Source organism: Akebia trifoliata, chromosome 13, assembly GCF_017979445.1.
Source record: "Akebia trifoliata isolate Shusen 1 chromosome 13, ASM1797944v1, whole genome shotgun sequence".
NCBI lineage: Eukaryota > Viridiplantae > Streptophyta > Magnoliopsida > Ranunculales > Lardizabalaceae > Akebia > Akebia trifoliata.
In genome coordinates this window covers 15998056-16024125 of record NC_141387.1, presented here as the reverse complement: position 1 = coordinate 16024125, position 26070 = coordinate 15998056, and the positions used below count along the sequence as shown (strand labels likewise).

The window sequence follows — 26070 nt, the reverse complement described above, 5'->3', positions numbered from 1 at the left end:
TTATCCAAAAAAAAAATCAGTTCAATTTAAAACTTCTAACCCCATTAAAAGTGATTAGAATGTGGACAGTTGATTTTTTGCCAATTTTTATCAATAATTTGTAAATCACTTTTGATTGATTTAGAAGTTTCAGATTGAGCTGATTTTTTGTGAGGATGATCTTCTCATCATAGTGATCATCGTCGCAAAAAATCAGCTCAATCCAAAACCTCTAACCCATATTTTGAAAAACCATTGTTTTTACATATGTTTTTTCATATGTCCCTTGAACCGCCCGCACTAGATATTCTTTAGAAGAGGATCCCAATCTTCCATTTTTGCACCGAGACGAGATCCAAAGGTGTTTTGATGAAACTCAAAAGGATTATTTAAAAGGCTTAGGCGTGGAAGGACACCATAGTAATCAACTTGAGACCCTGGTGGTAGCTACCACGCAAAAAAAAAAAAAAAAAAAAAAAATCAATAAAAAATAGAAACACTTTGAAAACAAAGTTTAAAGCCTGGTGAAAGACATTTGTGATCACCCTGGTTTGGTAGAAGGTTCGAGGCGAAAATATAAGGAAGTTGGCAGAAGTTCTCAATGGTTAAGATCCTCTCTTGAAATATAAGAAGTCTAGGGAATAAAAGGAAAAGGGCGACAGTGAAGACTATGTTAAGATTAAACAACCCCCTTTTAGTGATGTTGCAAGAGTCGAAGTTGAAGATGTGTAATGAGGAGATTATCAAGAAGTAGTAGGGGTTAAATATTGGGTGGACTTAGCTTCCGACGTTAGGAGCCTCAGGGGGGATTGTGGTGTTGTGACAAAAAGAGAGGTTGAAAGTCTTAGTTCCCTCGTAGGGGGGCCTTCTTGGTGTCAATTTTGTGTCAGGAACTACAAAGTGACTTTAATTGGGTATTTTCAGGAGTCTATGGTCCAAATAAAAATAGAGGGAAGAATTGAATGGCGTGGCTAGGTACTAGGAATAACCTTGGTATATTGGGGGCGATTTCAACGTCGTGAGATTTTCTCATGAAAAGAATGGTGAAGGAGCTATCTCAAAAGGTATGACAAATTTTGGAGACTTCATAAATCGGTTCTCTTTATCGATCTTCCTTTGGGGGGGAAGGCTTTCACCTGATCCAATAATCAAAAAGATCCAAAAATGTCAAGGTTTTATAGAATTCTAATTCTAGGGGAGTAGGAGGATCATTTTGGGAATGTTAGTCAATTCTATGTCAAACCTAGCCTCAAACCACTCTCCAATATTGTCAAATACAGTCGCATATGCTATTTTCAAAGTGAATCACATATGCTACAGTCGCATACCCAAATTATACTATCTGCCAATATGCGTTGGCATATTTTTTTGTGCGACAACATATGCGATGGAATATTTTTTTGCATTTTTTTTCAATATTTTTTTTCTTGCAGCATATTGCTGGTTGCATATGCTATTTAACAAAATTGCCATTCTCCAATTATTCTAGAGGCTAGAGTGCAAGTAAGTAGACCAAGGCCATTCAGACTTGAAAACATGTGGTTGTGGCATGAGGATTCCAGACAGAAAATGGATGTTTGGTGTAAGGAATTTGGAATGTCGAGGTTTTTGAGAGAGTTGACACAAGCAAGAGATCCATCTTGGAGGAAATTGATTGCTTGGACAAAAAGGAAAAAGGGCAAAATCTTTCTTTGGAAGTAAAGGTAAAAAGAGTTAATCTCCGAACGGAATTTCAAAAGGTCTCTTTTCTTGAAGAGGTGAGTTGGAAACGAAAAGCAAAGGTGAAGTGGCTCAAAGAGGGTGAAACACCAAATTTTTTCACAAGATGACCAATGTTTGAAGGAGGTTTAACAACATAAGAAGGGTGGTTATTGTTGGAATTTTTTCACAAGAATTATATTTGTGTAAGTGCAACAATCCTAAGGCTTTAATTAACATTGTGTGGCATTTATGTAATGGGGGCCCACCTTGTGTTATTTATGTGGGCCCCACATACTTTTTATTAGTGGCTTTTAATAAATAATGAAGAGAGGACGAACCCAAAAGCTAATTGTGTGTGGCTCTCTCTGTCTCTTCCTCTCTAATCTTCTTGTTCTCCTCTCATTCTCCTCTACTACTTGCTCTAATTTTTTTTATTTCTTACTTGGCATCAAAGCAGAGCTTTTTTTCCTTCACTCCCAAGTTTTTTTAGGTTTTAAACCTTGTTTTTGTGTAGTTGAACCTTTATTTATGCAGTTTTGACGTGAAAAGAACTTTGATTCATCGTGGTGTTCTAAGATAAACCCTAGACGTGCATCTAGGGCATGGTTTGTGGCGGTTGTGACTGAGTTTTTGGGGTTGTGTGGTGCTGTTTTTCAGACGTTTTAGAAGGTTTAATTGCGGTGGGTGGTGTCTAGGTCAGTTTTTGGCCGAAATTTGTTCTTTTTTATTTACCAAAAAATATTAGTGGAATTTTTGCACTTCCTACCTTTGCCGCACCTCTCTTAGGTGTTTTTGACACCTATTGTTGTCTCCATCGTTGTGTGTTTGCTCAACCTCGTGGTTGTTTTAATGAATGCATGTAGCTCATTAAGTAATGATTTGGCCAAACAAATTACTTCCGTAAGGTTGAATGAAAATAACTATCATTCTTAGTCCTATGCTATAAAGGTGTTCCTATGAGCCAAGAAAAAACTAAAGTACCTTGTTGAAGATCCTCCTACTGAGGATTCAAAGAACTATGAAGATTGGTGGAGTGAAGATTCATTGATTATGATCTGACTTTGGTTAAGTATGGAATCATCCAACTCCTTGATACTGCAAAAAAGATTTGGAGCTCTCTTGCAGAAATGTACTCTCAAGAGAATAATGTGACTAGGGTGTTTGAGTTGTTTGAACACATGTTCACACTACCAAACAAGGTGATAAACCCCTGAATGAACATTACAGTAATCTAAAAGGTATGTGGGAAGAGTTGTTGCTCTATCAACCACTGAGCATTGATTTGGAAGTTCAACGACGTCAACAGGAAGAGTTTCAAGTTTCATTGTTGTTGTCTAGTCTTAACTCAGAATATAATATCTTCAAGAATCAGATTTTGGCTGGTGAACGACTTCCTACTGCAGCGAATGCATATTCTCAGCTATAGAGGGCCTTACGCACCCAGCTCATTTTCTTAATGAGTCATATGTTTTAGTCACCAGTAATGGTATTCGTGGAACTCCTCGTAATGGACGTGGAGATACTTGCGGTGGTAGTCATAGTGGTAATCATGGTGGTCGTGGTGGAACCGTGGGATTCATGATGGTGGTACTAGCTCTAGTCGTGGTACTAACAGTTCCAATTGAAAATGCAACTATTGTGGTTAGATAGGTCATACCGAGGATTATTGTTGGGATAGATAAGATAGATTCAGATTGATTGAAGAGTCTTTCTTGTGAGAGAAAGTAAAGAGAAGGAACCACCGCCCAAAGGTACCAATTTGGTATGTCATCGGTTCGCAAATGAAGCACCTTGTACTCCTGGTGGTAGGTTGTTCCTTGCATTTGCCATGGAATGACTTCCATCAATCCTCCTTTGAGTCACTCTTTTTATCTCTCCCCCACCTTTACGATGGGGCTTCAAAGACTTGGGCTTGCTGGACTCGATTTTCTTGAGATAGTGCCTCCTAAGAGGAATGATCAACTGGGAACGTCCTGATTATGCCCATAATGCATCTGTTGATATATTTGCACCCAACCATCTGCTTCCAGACCATTGGTTATTGATTCTGAGTCGAAGGACAATCTTACTGCTCAACTTAGTCAAATTCTTCAAAAGTTGCCAGGTTTACCTTTTTCCTCATTTGCTCCCACAACAACTATGGTCAAATATAGGTAATTCTGCTTATGTAGTTGTCCGATCCCCATCATCTTCCTAGGTTATTGACTTTGGTGCTAGTGCTCACATGTTTGGTACCTCTTCCATCTTTAATTTTCATTCATCTAGATCTCATATTGTTTTAGTTAATGGTTCTTCTCGTCCTGTCCTTCATACTGATGACCTTCATCCTACCAATTCAATGAAACTTACTTTTAACTTATTTGTTCCTGACTTTCCTTTTAATATTTTATTTATCAGTCAACTAACAAAATCACTAAACTGTTCTGTAACTTTTTCTCCTACCTCTTGTGTTTTTCAGGACATCAGGACAAAGAAGGTGATTGGTTCAGGGCATAAATAAAATAGCTATATTTTTTGGACTGTGATTCGCATGTTCCTACTTTGAATGCTGATATCTCTCCACTACAATGCCATTATCGCTTGGATTGCCCGTTATTGCAGAAGTTGTGTCGAATTGTTCTTACGTTGAATCCAATTTCAATTTTATAATGTGAGGCTTGGCAGTTAATCAAGCATCACCGTAGTAGTTTTCCTCCTAGTTTAGAGAGTCGTCAGTTGAGTCTTTTTGATGTAGTTCATTCAGACATTTGGGGTCCTGCAAGAATAAAGAGTATTTCTGACTTTTCTTATTTTGTCATTTTTGTGAATGGTTATTCCAGAATGACTTGACTTTTTTTAATGAAAAACTGTTCTAAATTACCCAAAATTTTCTTAGCCTTTTATGATGAGATATTTGTTCAGTTTGAACGCCGTGTTAAAAATTTTCGTTCTGACAATGCCCTTGAATGTACCGAAAATTGTATTTATGATTTCTGTAGAGACCATGGTATCATCCATCAGACTACATGCCCAAATACTTCCCAATAGAATGGCATCGTTGAACGTAAACTTCATCATCTTTTGGATATCGCTCGCACCTTACTGTTTAACATGTCAGTTCCTAAACCTTATTGGGCCGATGGTGTTCTTACTGCTTGTTACCTCATTAATCACATTCCTACACCTGTTTTGGGTAACCAAACACCCTTCTCCATGTTATATCCTAAAGCCAAGTCCTTTCCTCTTGTTCCGCGTGTCTTTGGGTGTGTCATTCGTCCATGTTCTTGAATTGGTCATGATAAGTTTGTCTCCTCGAGCTGTTAAGTATGTCTTCCTAGGTTATTCTCGAACTTAAAGGGTTATCATTTTAATGATCATGTAAGACGTTGATTTTATACTAGTACTGATGTCACCTTTTTTGAGTCTACATCTTTTTTCTCCATTGCGGATCGTCAGTTTGATTCTGATCTGGTTCATTCTCGTCAGGGGGAATTAGTTTTTCCTACTATTCCTCTTCTAGTTTCTTCTCCTCCCCCTTTATAGGTTTATCAGCGCTCTCAGCATCTACCAATTATATCTTACAGCCTTAGCGCAACCGAACCATCACCTGATTCTCCTGAGGATCCTCTACTTTCTACTTCTTCTAAGGATCTTCCACATCCTCCGACACAACCCTCATCTTCTACACTACCAACTGCATTGTGAAAATGTATTCGTTCCTGCACTCACCATCCTATTTTTAATTTTGTATCTTTTCATCATTTTTCCTCTACTTTTTACTTTTTTACATTCTCATTGTCCACTATTTTTATCCCTAGTACTTATCATCAGACTCTGACTTCTTTTGGATGTAAATTTGCTATGGATGACGAGATGCATGCCTTTTATCAAAATTAGACAAGGGATCTCACCATTCTTCCTTCTGAGAAAATCACTGTTAGTTGTCGTTGGGTGTACACAGTTAAGTATCAACCTGATGGCTCTATTGATCGTCTTAAAGCTCGATTGGTGGCTAAAAGGTATACTTAGACTTATGGTGAAGACTATTGTGAGACTTTTTCACCTATTGCTCGCCTAAACTCAGTTAGAATTATTCTATTTGTCACAGTAAATTTTAATTGACCACTTTACCAATTAGACATAAAAAATGCATTTCTTCATGGAGATTTACATAAGGAAGTGTATATGGATCAACCCCAGGTTATGTAGCTGCAAGGAAAGAACATCTTGTGTGTAGGCTGAAGAAGGCATTGTATGGACTGAAACAGTCCCCACATGCTTGGTTTGAAAATTTTAGCTTGGAAAGGGTCTTTTGTACCATCCTTTATCTTCCTTGATTATTTCTGGATACTCTAATGCTAACTGGCCGGGGAGTCATTCTGATCATCGTTCTACCTCTGGTTATTGCACATTTGTTGATGAAAATTTTGTTACTTGGCGTAGTAAAGAGCAAAACATTGTGGCTCACTCTAGTGCTGAAACAGAATATTGTGCAATGGCTCAAATTTTTGGGACTTTGGGTTAAATAATTCTTTTGTGCTCTTGTGATATTGAAGAAGGAAGGGGCTAAAGATTTGGGAGATTTTAGACCGATTAGCTTGCTTAACTCCACCTACAAAATCATCGCCAAAGTGTTAGTGTACAAATTAAAATAAGTGTTATCAATAGTGGTTGATTTTGAATAGGGTGCTTTTATTAAAGGTAAACAAATCTTGGACGGGGTTTTAGTTGCAAATGAGTTGATAGATTCAAAACTGAGAGAAGGTGGTCCGGGTTCAGTGTGCATGATTGATATCCACAAGGCTCGTAATCATGTGAATTGGGGTTTTCTAAAGTTTTTGATGCAACAATTTGGCTTTGGAGATAATTGGATTGGGCGGATCATGAAATGTGTTTCGTCTACGTCGTTTTCAATTTTTGTCAATGGGAGTCCGACAGGTCATTTTAGGAGTCCTAAGGGTTTGAGATAAGGGAATATGCTATCTTCGCTCTTATTTGCCTTGGTGGGTGAGGCCTTAAGTAGGTTGTTTAAGAGGGTAACATTGTTGGGGGAGTTAGACGATTTTGGGATTTTTGAAGGGGATCCTAAGGTTACCCATCACCAGTTTGCAAACGATACTATCGTTTTCTTAAGGGCCTCGACCGACCAAATGCGGCTCTTGAGGGGTATTCTTTTCTGTTTTGAAATGATGTCAAGACTTCGAGTCGACTTTAGGAAAAAAAAACTTTTGGGGGTGGGTTTAGTCCCGTAGATCCATAGGTGGGTAGCAATGTTTAGGCGTCAAGTGGAGTCCTTTCCTTCTTCCTACTTAGGTCTTCTTTTAGGTGTGTTGCTTATAGAATCAAGACAATATGGGCACTGGTCCTTGAAAGAATGGCGAAAAGATTGACTTCTTAGAAAGTAAAATATCTGTCAAAGGAGGAAAGTTAACTCTCATAAGGAGTATTTTGGAAAGTTTTTCGGTGTACCATTTGTCTTTATTTTCTTTTCCAAAAAGTGTGGAGACAAAGTTAGAAAGAATGGTTAGGGAGTTTCCATGGAATAATAAACAGGGGAAAAAGAAGTATCACCTAGTCAATTGGAAAATGGTGTGTGCTCCTAAAAAAATAGGAGGTTTGGGAATTAAGGGTTTCAAGATTTCCAACAAAGCTCTGCTTGGTAAGTGGCTTTGGAGGTTTGGGGATAAGAAGTTTAGTTTGTGGAAGGAAGTCATTCAGGCTAAGTTTGGGGAGAAGATGTTAGGGTGGATGGGGATGTGAAAACAACATTAGCTTGTGGTGTGTGGAAAGGAATCACAAAAGGGTACCAAAAGTTTCGTAAGTGGATTATCTTCACAGTTGGAAAAGGAGATTGCGTTCGTTTCTGGAAGGCCATTTGGTGCGGTGAGACGGCCTTATCTCAGTAATTTCCCTTGATTTACGAGCTTTCCTCTAAAAAGGAAAAGCCCATCTCGGTTGTCGTGAACCACTCTAGTAGCGGTACCTCTTGGGATCTAGGTCTTGGAAGGTCTATTAACGATTGGGAAATTAAGGAGATAGCCGACCTTTGTGCAATTCAGGGAGTGACTTGGGAATGGACCAATAACAATGAGAGAAGGTTCTTAGTAAGCTCTTTCCGGACCACTCAAGAAACACATTCTTTAGTTTCATTTGGGGTTCTAAAATTCCGTCAAAAACTTCATTCTTTACTTGGTTAGCGACTTCCAATAAAATTTTAACCTTAGATCAACTTATTTCAAGATGCTTCATTACCCTTAATTTTTATCCTTTGTGCATGAAAAGTGGGGCGTTTGTGGATCACTTGCTTTTACACGGTTCCTTTGCTTCCAAAATTTGGTCTCATTTTTGGGTTTGTTCAATATTTGTTGGGTCCTCCCTACTTCCACAAAGACTTTGTTCTCCACTTGGGAATTTAATCTATTCACTAGAAGGAAAAGAAGCCTTTAGGCCTTACTTCCTTTTGCTATCAACTGGAGCATTTGGAAGGAGAGAAATGGGAGAATGGGGTGGAGAATTTGTTGCACAAGATGATTTTGATGGTTTTAGGTTTTTTGTATTTTTGGTGCAAATTGGAATCAATGAGGTTCACCCTATTAAAATCCTTGTCAACACTGTCACTTCCTCCTTTGGGATACATTGTACTCATGCTCTCCATATCACATCATACTTGTAGGCACTAGAATGTAAGGAATTAAAAAAAGGGGCTCTCTCATGGGATGACCCTAAAATTCCAAGCAAAATCAATTTCCCAATCATGGGACACTCCCATTATCACATTTAGAATACCTCATCAAATAAGAAAAGGGAGTACAGATAATCCCTTCCATGGATCTATCCTTAATCTAAATGCCTAATTCCACCATACTTTACATCAAATGAGAAATATCTTAAAATCATCTTTACATCATCTCCACACATACTTGGATTTTAATTTTCACTTTGACATTGGCATTCTCATGCATCATCATCCCATCATAAATGTATCAAATGACTTAGACTTAGGCTAAGGCCTCTCAAAGCCATTGAGATAGTCTAACCAATAGTCTTAAATCTTTGAATCTCCCACTTGGGATATTAAATTTATTCTCAAGTTTCATTTCAATTTAAGCCTAAAATCCTCATAATGGCCAAGTTCTAGGTAATTACCTATTAGTCGGTCAGACAGATTGCCTTAACACCTTCCCCGTCCTTCAACTGAACATCTTTATCCAGTTTCTCAGTTTGACCATGCCTAAAGTCGCCAATTTTCTCTCAAAATGATTCCAAACAAAAGTGGATTTAAGTGAGCACTCACTCCTTTAATTTAAAATGAATGGTGGAGATTCCCTAATCTAAGTAGAATGAGTTTTCTTAAATGGAAATTCTACGTCTACCTCAATTTCAAGAAGTTTCAGTGATCATTGATCAAATTTATGATTGTTGCAGTTTCCGAATCAGTAGGTTTGTGTGTTATGATCATCAATAAATAGAGTAGATCGGTTTATAAGGAGAAAGCAAGTTAGTATATATTGGGCAGAATGTGCCAATATTTCTTTTTGTTGTATACAAATAAAGGGACTTTTAAGATAGAACTATTGCTTTTATTTATGAATTGCATTTGATTATGCAACTGTTTCAATATATTTTGTCATTGTAAAAACTTGTTGTATTATATGCATTTATCATTGTATGGGAAACATCTCACACCTCGAGATTCTAACACTTAATCATGGGGATGCATGTTAAGATTTTGAGGCGTGACAACTTATCAAAACAAAATGATTTTGAGGCGTGACATGCCTATTGCAATTTGTTGGGGGCATTTGGAAGGGAAGGAAATGCCAGAATTTTTCAGACCAAAAAGAAGCCTATAAAGAACATCATCATTTCTATTTTGGGCATTCTAACCTTTTGGTTTAAGGTCTTCTAACATTTTAAAGGTGTTTCTTTTAAGTTTTTTTGTATAGATGGGACCAGTTTGTAACATTGCAATCGACAAGTTAGCTCGTAATTGGGTATTTTGATTATGTTTTCCTCTACGGTTATTTCGACCGCGGTGATCAATGAATTTTTTATCTTTACTTATCAAAAAAGTTTCATACCGTTTTAGAATGTTCCAATGGAATATTCCCTTTTTGGACAAGATTGGAAAAAATCACTTAAAAACATTGAAGGTTTCAAGAATGTTCCAGTCAAAACCATTTCAATTTTTCTCCAGACCGAAACATTGCATCAAAATGAGATTTTAAACTTTGCACATATTATTGCAAACAGAAAATATAAGTTTCCAAATAAGTAAACAAAATGAATATTTTGAGAGAACTTACAGTGCCATTTCCAGGTCCACCACAATAGATTGTGTGTTTTCCCATAGAAAGAAATAAAGGTCTTGCAGCCAAATAGACTTCCTCTAAGCCTCCAACCTGAATGACATGACACCTGCAGCTCGTAAGTTTGCATGTACAATAAGGGATTGACTTTTGTGATTGATGGACACAAAATGTGTCCCTTCATTCCTACTACATGCGAAAACATGAATCAATTTAGAAGGTTCAATCTGTGAAAACTGTCCAAAGCGCCATAGACTTCAATTCAAAAAAAAATTTCATAGTTGCATGAAGGAGAAAACTATTTGGATGCTCGAGCCTTGAACAAAGTATGGTATCCACTAGAGGGGAAGTCAACATATCAGCCTGTTAGGAATTTCAATTGATGACTTTTGGCAAAGGTCATATCACACACGACACCCAACCAAATAGAAGAATCCAATCATGGGAGAAGGTAATATTGTAGGATGATGGACTCAAGTTTATGTCAGATAAAACTCCGAGGGGTCCTTTGGATGCAGAATTATTTATTCCTCAGTCCAGTCCAACAAAACTTCAACTTGTTTGGAAAAACTGTCATTCAAAGGAGCTTTGGTTAAAACAAAAAGAAAGGGTCAAAGTGCAAAAAATCAAGTGACATATAATCCATAGTCGGTTAGTTCTGACCGTGAGACCTAACCTTGCATCCGAGCAATCCTTTTCAATAAAAGAATATAATAAATAGAAGCATAAATAGTACTCCTGGAAAATGTGTACTGCTTATTCAGAGTATAGTTCAGTATAATTCCTAATGATGATGCAAAAAAGTAATTATATCTACAATGAAGCTCTAGCAATATCTCTAATAAGAAAATGCAGTCTTTCATCACAGAATAGAAACTGTAAGACCATACCATGAAAGTGAGGTTGCCAGCTTCTGCACCAAGAACACCCCCAGAAACAGGAGCATCTAACATGACAGGAGTGTCCCAATAACCTATATTAAATATCCTTAATTAATTTTCAGAAGCTAGAACTAAAATAATTGTATCTAGTTTTGGATCAACTTATTATTAAATAAACAAAAACATTCCAAAATAATGAGATTCCACTAAAATAATAGAATGCATAAAAAAATAATATATAAGATTCCACTAAAACAGGTAATAGAATCATGTCCAACATATAATAAGAGAACGCATAAAAATGAAAGATACAATGCTCCTTGGGAGCCTTAATCTCGGTTCATATGGTTTACATCTCAATGTATAAACAAGCTCCCTAAGTCATCCACTGGGATAGGTGACAACAACAACTTAATAATAAATTTAAATTTTTATTATCTCTATAATGCAAACATCAGCTTAGATCTTCTCAATGATTTCAGACAGGAAATAAAATTAAAAAGGGACAATTACTAAGCATCCAATTACTAACATCGACCTCTTCAACCACTAATTAAATCTCAACCAAATAATTCCAGATTTTAAGCATAAAAATACCCGTAAGGAGGTGACATTCTATAGTCAAAAGTAAAATCTTGGGAATTCTTGGTGGACAGTCCCAATAATTAATTTGAAATTGTAAACAAAAGAAAATGTTAGTAACTTTTACTTCAAATAAAATGTGTACACACTAACACTGACAAACTTACCTATCCCTAAAGCTTCAACTCTTTAAATTTAATAGCTTTGGAATCCACTGTCAATGCTAAGGCCAGATTTGTGCCTATGAGACTTTTGTGGACCTGTCTTGACAAAGGAAATTATTCACTGTCGTTTCATGAGTTGTTCTATGATGTCATTGACCTTGTAATCAGATATGAAAACTGATTAGCATAAATGCAGAATAGCCAAACAAGATGAAAACCGGATAAACTTGTTACATATAATGCCCAACATATAGAGATGTTCCTCCCAAATCATAATTTACTAGCTTTACATATTTCACCTATTTACAAATTCCTTGCAATGCACTATGCATTACCTGTGCTGAGACCCAAATGTTCTACTCCTAGATTCTTATAAATTCACTCAAACTCCAAAGTATCCTCACTCATGAACTTGGGAGTACAGGAAAGAAGACAGCATTGCTCTCAGCTTCCATAAATGATTGCAGATGAGATCTCCCCACTCAATAAACTTGGGAAGGGCATATGGACAGCTGGGATCATGCTAAGAAAAAAAAACTCAGTTGTTGAACACTTGGATTTAATCTTCTGCTTTTGTTCTTTGGACTACTCTAGACCTTGTTTACATATGTACAACAGTGTTTATGAAATCCAGCCTCAAAGAACATGACCTGCCAAGGGAGGTATAGATTCCTACCATCGAGGCTTAAGACCCGTCTTGTTTATAAAAGGCTACTACCTCACTTAGTCAAGGCTTGAGGCATGAGGCTCAGGCAATGCTGATGTGTTGACTTTACAAGTATATACAAGAGTTGGACATATAAATTATTAATTCTTTTTTCATTTTTTCCCATTACTTCGTGATTTATATTCAGTGCCAAAAATCACTGTGGTTATGATAAATCATCTTCTTCCTATTATTTAAACTAATCAAGTTACATGCATAGTCTACATAAATTCAGCTAGCATGTTTCCTAGTGACTAAATTTATATAATATTGGAGAAACAAATAATAATAAACCCTCTTAAAGATCTTCTAGATCTCTCCAACCTAATTTGATGTAAAGATCTATAACATTACTCTGGTTTTTAGGACACCACACATAGCCCTGGATTGGATGAGTAGGAATGATCCTCTAATCAGTCTAGACTCTTGAGTTTATTTTATTTTTGGTTTTTTGTAAACCATAGGTTATCGAGAGATAAAATTGCCTAGATCAAATGAGTTGGTGGAACATGTGTGTGGTATCACCAAAGTTATAGAGAGTAATAAAGCATCATTCTTGATTTTAGGAGACTCGTATGTTCTTTCTACTATTATTAGCACAGTATTTGACATCATAACAATACACCTATTTAGCTTAATAATAAAAAAAATGTGAACACTATTATAGCAAAAGCTCCAATTACCCTTGCACATGAACAAAGACAAAAGGTTGAACTTTTGACCATCAATTCATGAGATAAACTAAAGCAAAAAAATCTTAGTGATCAAATGATGTATCAAGAATTATCAACATGACTACTAAAACATCTCACAATCATGCAAATGGTCCCCATAAATACTTTGTTTCACTTCAAAAAACCTTTATTTTCTTTCAGAACACATTTAGAAATAGTAGTAGAAAGCCTTCGTGAGGTCTGCGGATCAATTGTAGATGAATCTATTGATAACCACGGCCTTAGGAGATGCCCGCCTTGAAGCAAACCATTTGGTCCAGTGTAAGCCTCCAATACCTGCATAAATAGTTTCAATTCTAAATTGAATGTACAAAAGTTTCACAACCATGTAAGTGGATCATGAATTGTGTATTTCAAGGGAACTACAACAACTAAAAAGTGACGATAAGTCGCTTCACATGTCTATATTAATTAAGAAATAGAAAACTAAATTGTCATCTTAAAACAAAACATCATTGAATCATCAAAACTACTTCGATATCTCGTTAATAGAAAAATATTGGAAAGGAAAAATGCTTCGAAGATGAAAATGAAGCATGGTGGGGAAGCAGATGAAGCAAGACATGTCTACTTGTGGTTTTAAAGATCAGTAATATTCGGGGAAAAATTGGATCGACTACTTTAAAAAAAAAATTAAAAGGATACATATACTATAACTTGAATGGAAAATTAAAAGAACTACAAAATAGTTTAACTAGATTATGTTAAAAGTTTTTTGCTTCTTTTAGATACATTGAACTTCTTTGTCTTTTAGTGGGCGTGTGTGTGTGTAGGGGGGGGAGGGTGTATCTCTAAACAGTAAAAAAGTTGGAGTTAGTTGCCCTACGGTCTTGATGGGGGGAGATCAAAGTTGAAGAGTTAACATGAGTAAGAAGCCTTTTGTCGCATTAAATGATGATCCCTCATATCCATGCCATAAACAAATCAAATATTTGTCTTATCACACGATGATCCAAAGATCCTAAATAGATACATTTGATTGTATCACATCAGCAAGACCTATAAAAATTGGGATGGTTGCAAACACACATGATTAAAATCAAGAATAATGAGATGAAGTTAAATTTATAATTAATTAATGGGGTTCGCAACCATACCTTCTTTATTCAAAAAATTTACTTATAAAAAAAAAATGTTTCAAAATTGTTGGGCAATGTTGTACTTGTAAACTAGCAAAACAGAGAAAGCAGAATATGAGTTTGCATACTCATTTGCCAGTGCCACACTCCCCATAGAGAGATACTACTATGAACTTCGGGATTGGGCTTCCCAAGACTCCACTTACTACCTTGTTCTAATATTGCCAAATATATTTTGAATAGGTTGTTCGTTTGCATGGATTGCCAAAGACCATAGAATTTGATAGGGACATCAAATTCATGAGTTACTTTTGGAAAACAAGCGTGGAATATGAGAGGGGGGGGATGTTGTATCTCTGAACAGTAGAAGAGTTGGAGTTAGTTGCCTTACGGCCTTGATGGTAGGAGATCAAAGTTGAAGGTTAACATAAGTAATAAGCCTTTTGTCTCATTAAATGATGATCCCTCATGTCCATGCCATAAACAGATCAAATATATGTCTTACTACACACTGATCCAAAGATCCTAAATAGATACATTTGATTGTATCTTATGTAAGACATCTACAATCCTAGTTAGAGCTTTACTAGTATTTCTATTTCTATTTCTATTTCTACTTCTAGTAGGATTTCTATTTCTACTTCTAATAAGATTTTTATTTTATAGTTATGTTAGGAGTACAATTCCTTTTTAATTTCTAATTTGTTTTAAATTCGTTTTTATTATTTAGACTATAATTAGAAGTGCTTAGAAGTCTCCAATTTGAGTTCTAATAGGATTAGAAAGTTAATATTATGTTATAGATAGGTTAGGAATATTAATTTTTAGTATTTTAGTAGGATTACAAGTTGTTATGATGGAGTTATCTATATAAAGAGCTCCAAATCCGAAAATCAATAATCAATTCAATTATCCTTTCTCTTTTAATTACCTTTTTTAACTTTATACTTTATTTTCTTTCAAGCTATTGCTTGTTTATCAATTGAATCTATTGATTCAAATTGATTTTGAGTGTTCCATTGAACACGATCTATCGAATCTATTGATTCACACGCTTCCGCTACGTCAAGTGATATCAGAGCTCTTGCTACGATCCACAAAAGATGAATGGTGAAAATGATTCTATCACAGAATTTTATCTATAAACTCAATTGGAAGCCAAATTGGAGAAGTTTGAAGAAAGAATCACCAACAAAATTATGGCTATGTTGGAGTCTCGTGTTCAAGGCATGGTTCTCAACACCATTGCGAAGGAAAAAGGTAAAAAACTTTTGGAGAAGAAGACCCAAAAGATTCCCACCATCCCTCCCACAATTCCCCTTATAATTCAGCCCCTAGAAACTCTTCTAGAGAGGCCGAATTCCCTCAAAACCAGAACCTTACCCATAATTTTGGTTTTGCCCAAACCGTACCACTTCCCACACCTCAGACCACCCTCCCTCAACCTTCTAACCATACTGCATCACTCCTATACCCTCAAAATAAAATCCCTTACCCTCCAACAGCCACATATCCGCCCCCACAAAACGTTTCTCCTAACCCTCAAAACCCATTAAATAACTTCAATGACCCTTCAACAACCATAACAGCCCCATATATGGATTACATAGATGAATTGGATCCTTATACTACCCCTCCCCCAACTAAACATCTCTATTTTAACCATGATAGACTTCTCCCTAACCCTCCCCATACTCACCCACCTCCATATTACAAAGCCAATGCAAGACAGACCCATTATCACCCACCCACAAATCAGCCCTTCCATGATTTTGAAGAGGTTGAACGCGTGTTCATGCATAACGCACCCCCCCATCCTCGCAACAATGGGCAACAAGAGCGATCTCTTGACTATAGGCTTAAGGCGGATATTCCTAGCTTCAATGGGCTCTTGTACATTGAGGACTTTTTTGATTGGATCTCCAATGTTGAACGATTCTTCGAGTACATGAAAATTTCAGAGGATAAGAAGGTCAAACTTGTGGCTTTTAAGCTAACTGGGGCACCCTCCTCTTGGTGGGACCATCTCCAACGAGATCGACTACGTCAAGGCTTTCGACAAGTTCAATCATGGCCAGCTATGAAGCAATTGCTTAAGTAATGATATTTACCACCGGATTACATCCAAACCTTGTTCATCAACCTACAAAATTGTAAGCAAGGGTCTCAAAGTGTACAAGAATATGTTGATGACTTCTCTCAACTTCTCTCAAGGAATGAACTTCAAGAAAATGAAGACCAAACTATTGGGCGTTTCATCAATGGGTTGAATAGAAGAATTCAAGAGAAATTGACCACGCATCAATACACAAACTTGCACGCAACCATAAACAATGCCCTAAAGGTAGAATCCTTTATGCTTGATTCTCGTCCTTCTTATACCAACAATCGGAGGTTTAACTATCCACAATCTGCCCTCCCATCTCATCAACATTATCCATCCCACAATCAACTCCCTTATAACAACAACCATGTTTCCACCCCTCAAGCTCCACCTTCACATCCTAAAACCCACCAAACTAATTCTTATGCTTCCACCTCTCAAGCTTCACCTCCACATCCTAAACCTCACCAACCTAATCCCTATGCACACCCAAAGCAAAATAAGTGTTTTAAGTGCGGAAAAATGAGTCATACCTCCGAAGTGTGCCGGAAGAATCACACATTAGTAGCCGAGGCTGATTATGAAAATAACGAAGATGACCACTATGTTAATAATGATGCGACTTTCTACTTTGAGGCTTGTGAAGAGGATGAAGGTGAACATCTAAGTTGTGTTATTCGCAACTTATTGTCAGTACAACATGTTGCTCCTTCAACTAGACATAGTCTTTTCCGAACTACATGCAAAGTGCAAGACAAGTTGTGTCAATTAATTATAGATAGTGGAAGTTAAGAAAATATAATTTCAAGCTATATGGTCGATGTACTCACGCTACCTACTACGCAACACCCTACACCTTATTTTATAGGTTGGGTGGACGATGAGTGCAAGAAGAATGTGTCAAATCAATGCTCTTTTTCTTTTAACATTGGACAATATAAGGATGATGTTATTTGTGACATCGTCCTAATGAGAGCATGCCACATCCTCTTAGAAAAGCCTTGGGCTCATGATAATGATGTCACCTACCGAGGCAAAGCTAATACCTATTATTTCATGCATAATGGTGTCAAAGTGATCCTACATCCTTCCTATGCCAAGCCCAAGGTTTCCCACCTAGCCAAGGAGAAGAGAACGTGTTTTCTTTCTCCCATCATCAATGAGGACTTAAAAGAAGCAAGTCAAGTGTTCACAATAGTAGTACAACCTTCCAATCGGGACCCTCCTACTCAAGTTCCTCATCAAGTGCAACCTCTCCTTGAAGAATTTTCTTGTGTTCTTCCTTCAAACTTGCCAAATTCATTGCCTCCCATGAGAAATATACAACACCACATCGATTTGGTGTCAGGTGCAAGTCTCTCAAATCTGCCCCATTTTTGGATGAGTCCAAAAGAGCATGACATATTGAAGGAACAAGTGGAAGACTTACTTTCCAAGGGTCTCATTCAACCAAGTCTTAATCCATGCGCGGTTCCGACTTTATTGGTACCTAAGAAGGATGGTACATGGAGAATGTGTATTGATAGTCGTGCGGTGAACAAAATTACAATAAGGTATCGCTTTCCAATTCCAAGGTTTGATGACATGTTCGACATGCTAACGGGTTCAACCATCTTCTCCAAATTCGACTTGAAAAGTGGCTACCATCAAATACGGATTCGACCCGGAGATGAATGGAAAACGGCCTTTAAGACCAAGGATGGCTTGTATGAATGGCTAGTTATGCCGTTTGGTTTGTCAAATGCGCTTAGCACTTTTATGTGTCTCATGAACCAAGTCCTACAACCCTTCATTGGTAAGTTCGTTGTGGTCTATTTTGATGATATCTTAATCTACTCCAAATCTGATTCGGAGCACCTTCTGTATCTACGGACTATTTTTGAGGCTCTCAAAGCCAACTATCTTTACATCAATTTGAAGAAATGCCACTTTTTCACGCCTTCGATACTTTTCTTGGGTTACATAGTCTCTAAAGAAGGCATACACGTGGATGAAACTAAAATTGTAGCCATAAGGGATTGGCCTCCTCCAAAATCAGCCTCCGAAGCTTGAAGTTTTCATGGGTTAGCATCCTTCTATCGGCATTTCATCAAGGACTTTAACTCCATCGCAGCACTTTTAACTGACACATGGAAGAACAAAAAATTTACTTGGACCGATGATGCTGAAGCTAGCTTTCATCTCTTAAAGGCTAAACTTACTTCCGCCCCTATTTTGGCACTTCCTTGTTTTGAAAAACTATTTGAAGTCCATTGTGATGCTTCCATACATGGAGTAGGAGCTTTTTTATCTCAAGAAGGAAAGCCTATTGAATTCCTTAGTGAGAAGCTAACGGAGGCAAGGCAAAAGTGGAGTACATATGAACTCAAATTTTATGCCGTTGTTCGTGCTCTTAGAAAGTGGAGGCATTACTTGATCCAAAATGAATTTGTACTCTATTCGGACTACCAAGCCTTGAAATTCATCCAAAATCAAAGTCCGACCAGCCGCATGCATTCTTCATGGATCACCTTGCTTCAAAAGTTCAACTTCACTATTCAACACAAATCTGGCCTCAGCAATAAAATTGTTGACGCACTAAGTCATAGTCCTTCTCATGCCTCGCAAAATAGAGATTCTTTACTCATTACTATAAGGAGCAATGTGATAGGCTTCAACTTCCTCAAAGAACTCTACATTGACGACCTAGAATTCCAAGTTATGTGGGAAAAGTGCAATTTGGGCAGCGAGGTACTTCAGACATTGTGGTTCAAGATGGGTTCCTCTTCAAAGGAACAAGGTTATGCATTCCCAATGGGTCTATTCGTGAGCATCTTATCAAAGAGTTACACGGGGGCAGACTCTCGGGACACTTTGGACAGGACAAGACCATTGCACTTGTGGAAGAACGGTACTTTTGGAAGTCTCTCAAGAAAGATGTTGAAGATTTTATCCGTCGATGCCTTATATGCCGAAAAGGGAAAGGACAAGCACAAAACACTAGTTTGTACACACCTTTACCAGTCCCTAATGCCTTTGGGAAGATCTTTCAATGGATTTTGTGCTTGGATTACCTTGAACACAACGAGGCAACGATTCCACCTTCGTTGTTGTTGATCGCTTTTCGAAGATGGTACATTTTATCCCTTGCCACAAGACTCACGATGCGGTAAATATAGCCAACCTCTTCTTTCGTGAAGTCGTACGTCTACATGGCATCCCTAAGACCATCACTTTAGATCGTGACTCTGAGTTTTTGAGTTGGTTTTGGAAGACTTTTATGGGCAAGATTGAAAACTGAACTTAAATTTTCAAGCGCCGCCCATCCTCAAACGGATGGACAAGCAGAAGTTGTGAACCGTACTCTTGGCAACTTGATTCCGTGCCTTTCCGGTGACAAACCGAGACAATGGGACTTAGCACTTGCACAAGCTGAATTCGCTTATAATTCAATCCCTAATCGCTCTACAGGCTACACACCATTCCACATAGTCTATACCAAAGCGCCTAATCATACTTTGGACTTGGTACAACTTCCTTCTCTCCCCAACTCCAATGTGACGGTCAATGATATGATTGCGAACCTTCACAAGCTCCACAAACAAGTGAAGAAGAACCTTGAAGCTTCTAATGAACAGTATAAAGCAAATGCCGATAAGCATCGACGATTCAAGAGCTATGAAGAAGAAGACTTGGTCATGGTTTATCTTAGTAAAGATCGCTTCTCTGCTGGAACTTACAACAAGACCAAACTAAAGAAAATTGGGCATCTTCGTATCTTGAAGAAAATAAACGATAACGCTTATATAGTGGATTTGCCTGATGATACGCACATATCCCCGACATTCAACATCAAGAACATCTATCATTATTTCTCAGAGGATGATTTTTCTACTCCTACACCAAACTCGGGGACGAGTTTTCTTAAAGAAAGGGAGCCTGATGCAGGACATCTACAATCCTAGTTAGAGCTTTACTAGTATTTCTATTTCTATTTCTACTTCTAATAGGATTTCTATTTTTACTTCTAATAGGATTTTTATTTCATAGTTATGTTAGGAGTACAATTCCTTTTTAGTTTCTAATTTGTTTTAAATTCGTTTTTATTATTTAGACTATAATTAGAAGTGCTTAAAAGTCTCCAATTTGAGTTCTAATAGGATTAGAAAGTTAATATTATATTATAGATAGGTTAGGAATATTAATTTTTAGTATTTTAGTAGGATTACAAGTTGTTATGATGGAGTTATCGATATAAAGAGCTCCAAATCCGAAAATCAATAATCAATTCAATTATCTTTTCTCTTTTAATTATCTTTTTTAACTTTATACTTTATTTTCTTTCAAGCTATTGCTTGTTTATCAATTGAATCTATTGATTCAAATTGATTTTGAGTGTTCCATTGAACACGATCTATCGAATCTATTGATTCACATGCTTCCACTACGTCAGTATCACATCAGCAAGACCTATAAAAATTGGGATGGTTGCAAACACACGTGATTGAAATCAAGAATAATGAGATGAAGTTAAATCTATAATTAATTAATGGGGTTCACAACCATACCTTCCTTATTCAAAAATTTTACTCGTAAAAAAAATTGTTTCAAAATTGTTGGGCAATGTCGTACTTGTAAACTAGCAAAATAGAGAAAGTAGAATATGAGTTTGTATACTCCTTTGCCAGTGCCACATTCCCCGTGGAGAGATACTACTATGATCTTCAGGATTGGGCTTCCCAAGACTCCACTTACTACCTTGTTCTAATATTGTCAAATATTTTTTGAATAGGTTGTTCGTTTGCATGGATTGCCAAAGACCATAGAATTTGATAAGGACGTCAAATTCATGAGTTACTTTTGGAAAACTAGCGTGGAATATGATGGGTTCTAGACTGCAATTTTCTTCAACATACCACCCACAGATAGATGGTTAGATTGAAATAGTCAACAGGAGTCTAGGAAATTTATTATGATGTCTTGTATGTGATCATCTTAAATCATGGGATTCCATTGAGTTTGCGTACAACAATTACATCGATAAGACCATAAGCATGAGTCCATTTGAAATAGTTCATAATTACAAACCTAGGACACCTATTGGTCTCATCCCTATGATACTTTCACAAAGGCCATTTAACAACACAATCATTTGCACTACGTATTCATGAATTGCATTCTGAGATTAGGAAGAGAATAACATTGAGGAATGAAAATTATAAAATGCATGTTGATTCACACCATAGGTTTAAGGAATTCCTAGTGGGTAACTATGTGATGATTCGCATTAGGCCTGAGCGATTCTCAATTAGAATTGTGAAGTTGCAAGCCCACAATGTTAGTAATGGGGTCATTCATACATTTCTTTCAATTTTTCTATTTTTAAACACTAAATCAGTCTCATCCAACATCTTTTAGAGTCCCTACACCTAGTTAAACCTAACAAATCCTCTCACAAATCATACCCTTGCTGCCCAGTCCAAATAAATCTCTAATTCCTAACCGAATCCCTTATAATCCTCCCTAAATCATCCCTACTTGTTTTCAAATAATTTACAGCAACTCTAGACTAGCAAAACTCTAGTAAAAATACTTCCAATTACATTTTTTTTTTTTTTTGCTCCATAGTAATTTACCACCACCCTAGTTAATTGAATCTATTTAAAACTCATCCTAAAATCTATTTTTTTAATTAATCTAACCCTAAACTTAACATTAGGAACCCTAATTTTTTTATATCTTCCTAAATATTATTAAATTGATACTCTAAGTTAGTTGAAAGTTTTATCATCCATAAGATCCCTCAATTTAATATTTGAGATCAAGTTTGGGGGATTAAAACATTGCTTAGAATTATTTGTTAGTTATTTATCAAAGTTTTCTTTTTTTAATGATAGAATCTAGTTGTTTGTGATATTCATTGTCCTTGATAATTTCATCGTAATCTAAGAACATCTTAGTTAGTTTTATAGTCCTACATCAGAAGACCTTATCCACCTTTTGCAATTTTGTATCAGTATCGGCATCAATTGATACATTCAGACATTTTAAACCATGTTTGTATTTGCCAAGAACCCTTTTAAATCTGTAGATACTTGCATTAGCATGTAGCAAATGTAAACGATGTTCTATTAAGTTTCTTGATATACCGGTGTATGTTTCTTATGTTTTTTTTTTTTTTTCCCTCTTGGTAAGCATCCCTAATTGTCCAATTCATTCCAACTATTCCAGATTTTTAAATAGTCTAAATTTGAAGTAAAACCAATCTTAGAATTTTTTTAGCAATAACCTACTAGTTTGTCTGGAAAGGGAATGAGTGCAATAGAGAACTCACATTTGACAATGAAGGCAACATCGTGATTACAACATCACTTGCTTCTGCAACTTCAAAAGGTGTTTCTTTCGTGGGAATTCCTCTCACTAAGAATTTCTTCATGGCATTATAATTTCTGAAAAAACAATTTCGTTCATTTTTATAAAAATGCAAATTGAACAATATTTTACTCCAAATAAAGACAAAAACAACAATTTAAATAGATTGACCCTGATCACACAAACCACGACATATTTTCCCTCAACACAACATAGTTAAATCTTGCACTTTTCCAAGATTAAGGAAATATATACTCTATAAATATGGAGGGAATTTTTCCAGTAGATCAAAAATTGCAAGAAAAATCTGAATCATCAAATTGGATGTCTTGAGAAGATGATTTTAAAACATGGTATTTCATCTCATCTCCAGACAAAATAAAACATTTAGCTCGGTTTACAATTATTTATTAGTATATATTTACATAAAGATATAATTTTTCATAAGATAAGATGGATTGAAAGATGTTGTCAAAATCAAATTTTTATTTTGATAATACATATTTAAATTACAAAAAAATCAAAATAGAAAACCATTTGACTTGGCCAATTTTTTACTGACTCGGCCGAGATTTTCAAAATATTGCCCAAGTCATCTCAGGTGTCAAACGAAAGAGTGTGTTGGCCAATTCGCATTGAAAATCCTTCTCATTCTTGAATGATTCCCCCGAGAAAGAGATGCTTGAGAAGGCCTTTTTTTTTTTTCCTTCCAATATATATAATAAGAAACCATAACTTATACACTACATAGATGATAGACCTCAAAAAATCAACAATTTAAACAAAATGAGACATTAAGCATCACTAATTGTTAATAATTGTAGTATAACAAAGAAAGATGGATCCAAATACGTTACTTGTCATGGATGGAGACTGCATAGCCAGCCCTAATTAGATTATTGACCATGTGAAAGCCCATATTTCCAACTCCTATGAATCCCACCCTCTGTTTCAAACAAAAGAAAAAGAAAAAAAAAACAAACAACGTCAATCATTCTTGTGTTCCATAAAGGAATTGAACAAGGGATTCAGAGAAGTAATGGAGACTTTCTCACCTGTAAATGAGATGGTATACTGTGGCAAGAAGAGAAAGTACGGAGTGAAAAAGATGGAAATAGAGAAGAGAGAAGTTCAGATTTTGATCTCGAAGGAGATATGAGAGCTCTCGCTCTGAAAACTGCCATTGATGGCTATTAGGTGTAGCAGACAAGACGCCAAACAGCCAAAACTACTTCCACTCAGAGTCGCAGTCGCAGGTGCTCAAATATTCTTGAGAATTCCTTTGGCTCACTTCGTGGCATCCAAAAGCATGGCTTTAGGGTTGGTTATATAGAGAAAAAGTCTACGTAAATTTTCCTAAAACAGAGGGAGTTATTTTTCACCGTGGAATTTAAATTTTGAGTTTGGAAGTTGCGTGGAAGTTCGGTTGCCGTCCATTTTCAAAACCTTTTACATAGAGTTGAAAAGAAATTTTTTGTTGAATTTTTTTTTTTAATCTGAATTTTTCCATGAATCTTAGAGGTAGGGGTGTTCATGGGTACCCATTTAACCGGAATCAAAATCGAAAATGAAAATCCCGATTCCAAATCCCTTTCTATTGAAACTGATTTGAGCTAGGTCTAAAGTGGAACCAAACCAATAGAAACTTGAACCGTTAGGTTCAATCCAATGGGTAACTGCAAGTACCCCAAACCGATTTATTTTGTCATTTCTTTCAATACAGTAGATGATTTAACGTTATTTCAAAATAAATGCATCTTATATAAAATTCTTCAATTTTCATATAAATTATCCATTAGATCTTAAAATGAGCTACTCTTCTAAAAAGTTTTTACTTTCAACAAAGATAAATTTTGATTTTTGAAAAAAAATCATTAATTTGTGTCTTAAGTATAACAAATCATAACTAAGTTGATAATATGTTAATTTTTCTGAAAGAATCTTTTTATAATAATGATTTGAAGTACTTTTTTTCTCATTCGACTCTTGAGAACCAGAACAGATGGGTACCCATGATTTTTGGCAGTTCCGGTTTCGATTTCATTTATTTTGGAATCGAACCTGGAATTGACAAGAACCGAAACCGAACTAAATATAATGGTTATGGTTATAAGTTCCTTAGGAACCAACCCATTGACACCCCTACTTAGACGGTTGGGTGTTGGTTTGTTGAAGTAATCCATTTGAGCAAAACAACCCTTAGTAAGGCTTAAAATATAACTATATTAGTAAGGAAAATGTTTCACTTTATAATATCAGGTAAATTATTTAAGAGATAATTCTCAAAACAAAACACAAATTTCAAATAATTCTCAAAAAGGTGCACTATTGAAAATTAATTCTTGATCCTACTTTTGATGGTTCAGTTAGGAAATTCTTCATTTTATTTCTTTTATTGGTTGCAGGGGTACATTTTGAAGAATTCTTGATTGATCTTGTCCCCACTACAAGGAGAAAGGATCGAAGATCCAATCTTGCAAGTAGTAAGGTGATCAGATCCATTTTAGATTTTGTTTCCTTAAATTCCCAGATTTGTGTTAAAATAAAATATCACATCCTAATTGAATCTAAAACGGATTTTTAGATTCAATCAAGGAATTTTCTAGTGTTGAAAGATCAGAGTTCATGGTTAGAAATCAAAATTAATGGTGAAAAGTCAGAATTGACGATTAAGAAATCAAGATCAACAGTGAAAATCGGATTTGATGATAAAAGAATTAAGAATTCACAGTGAAAGATTAAAATTAATGGTGAAAACCCAGAATCAAAGATGATGATCAAAACTAATGAACTTTTCATAAACTTAAAATGAAAAACATTGCAAATATTTTCTTACATTTTCTAATTTAATCAAATTTCAACAGATTTGAACAAATTCCTTCCTTGATCAAAGTGATCCAACTTTATAGAAATTATCTACAGTTATTGGGGATAAATCTATTAATATCTGAAATTCTCTCTCTCTCATTCTCTTTAAATTTATCTCATTTTAATTTTGTCTAACTTTAGCTCCTTTTTTAACTTTCCTTTGAATAGAGACCCCTCCCCTCTATTTATAGATTCATAGAAGGGAGGTCTTAAAAAAAATTCAAGGAATGCGCAAAAATCAATTAGTTGCCAAAATCGAAGATCATTATTTTAAGAATTTTACTATGATCGCTATATAGCAATTAGAGGCCATTCTTTTAGATTTTTTGAGTTTGATTTCTTCATTACCTTCCCATTTTCAATCTTCATTTCCTTCAACCTTCAATTCTTGCGTTTTGCTCATAGGACTTTAATTGTCTAAAATAGTGTCTGATTCCCAGACAAAAGACCTATATTACGGCTTGAGTTGTGGCTCAACTTGATATATAACAATAAAGTCCCCTTGATGTTTGTCTACCAGAGGGAGACTTAAAAGCAAGCATCATATTCGATATTAGCTAAATGCCCAAGATTTGTGATGTCGAAGAGAAGTTGATGAAGCCAGGTACAAACAAAAAGCCCAATGATACAAGT

General features: G+C 36.0%; 1 protein-coding gene across 1 annotated transcript in view; it reads right to left on the bottom strand.

Annotated features, from left to right (window-relative positions):
* LOC147388020 (6-phosphogluconate dehydrogenase family protein) overlaps positions 1-23885 on the bottom strand; it is a 55208-nt gene extending 31323 nt beyond the window's left edge. Inside the window, exons 1-6 of the mRNA XM_086421663.1 lie at positions 23625-23885; positions 23427-23515; positions 22532-22646; positions 13161-13311; positions 10859-10941; positions 9966-10061 (exon numbers count right to left, since the gene is read on the bottom strand). Of these exons, the coding sequence (XP_086277789.1) occupies positions 9966-10061; positions 10859-10941; positions 13161-13311; positions 22532-22646; positions 23427-23515; positions 23625-23753 (663 nt within the window). The 5' untranslated portion in view covers positions 23754-23885. The remainder of the gene's footprint in view (positions 1-9965; positions 10062-10858; positions 10942-13160; positions 13312-22531; positions 22647-23426; positions 23516-23624) is intronic.
* Positions 23886-26070: the final 2185 nt, after the last annotated feature.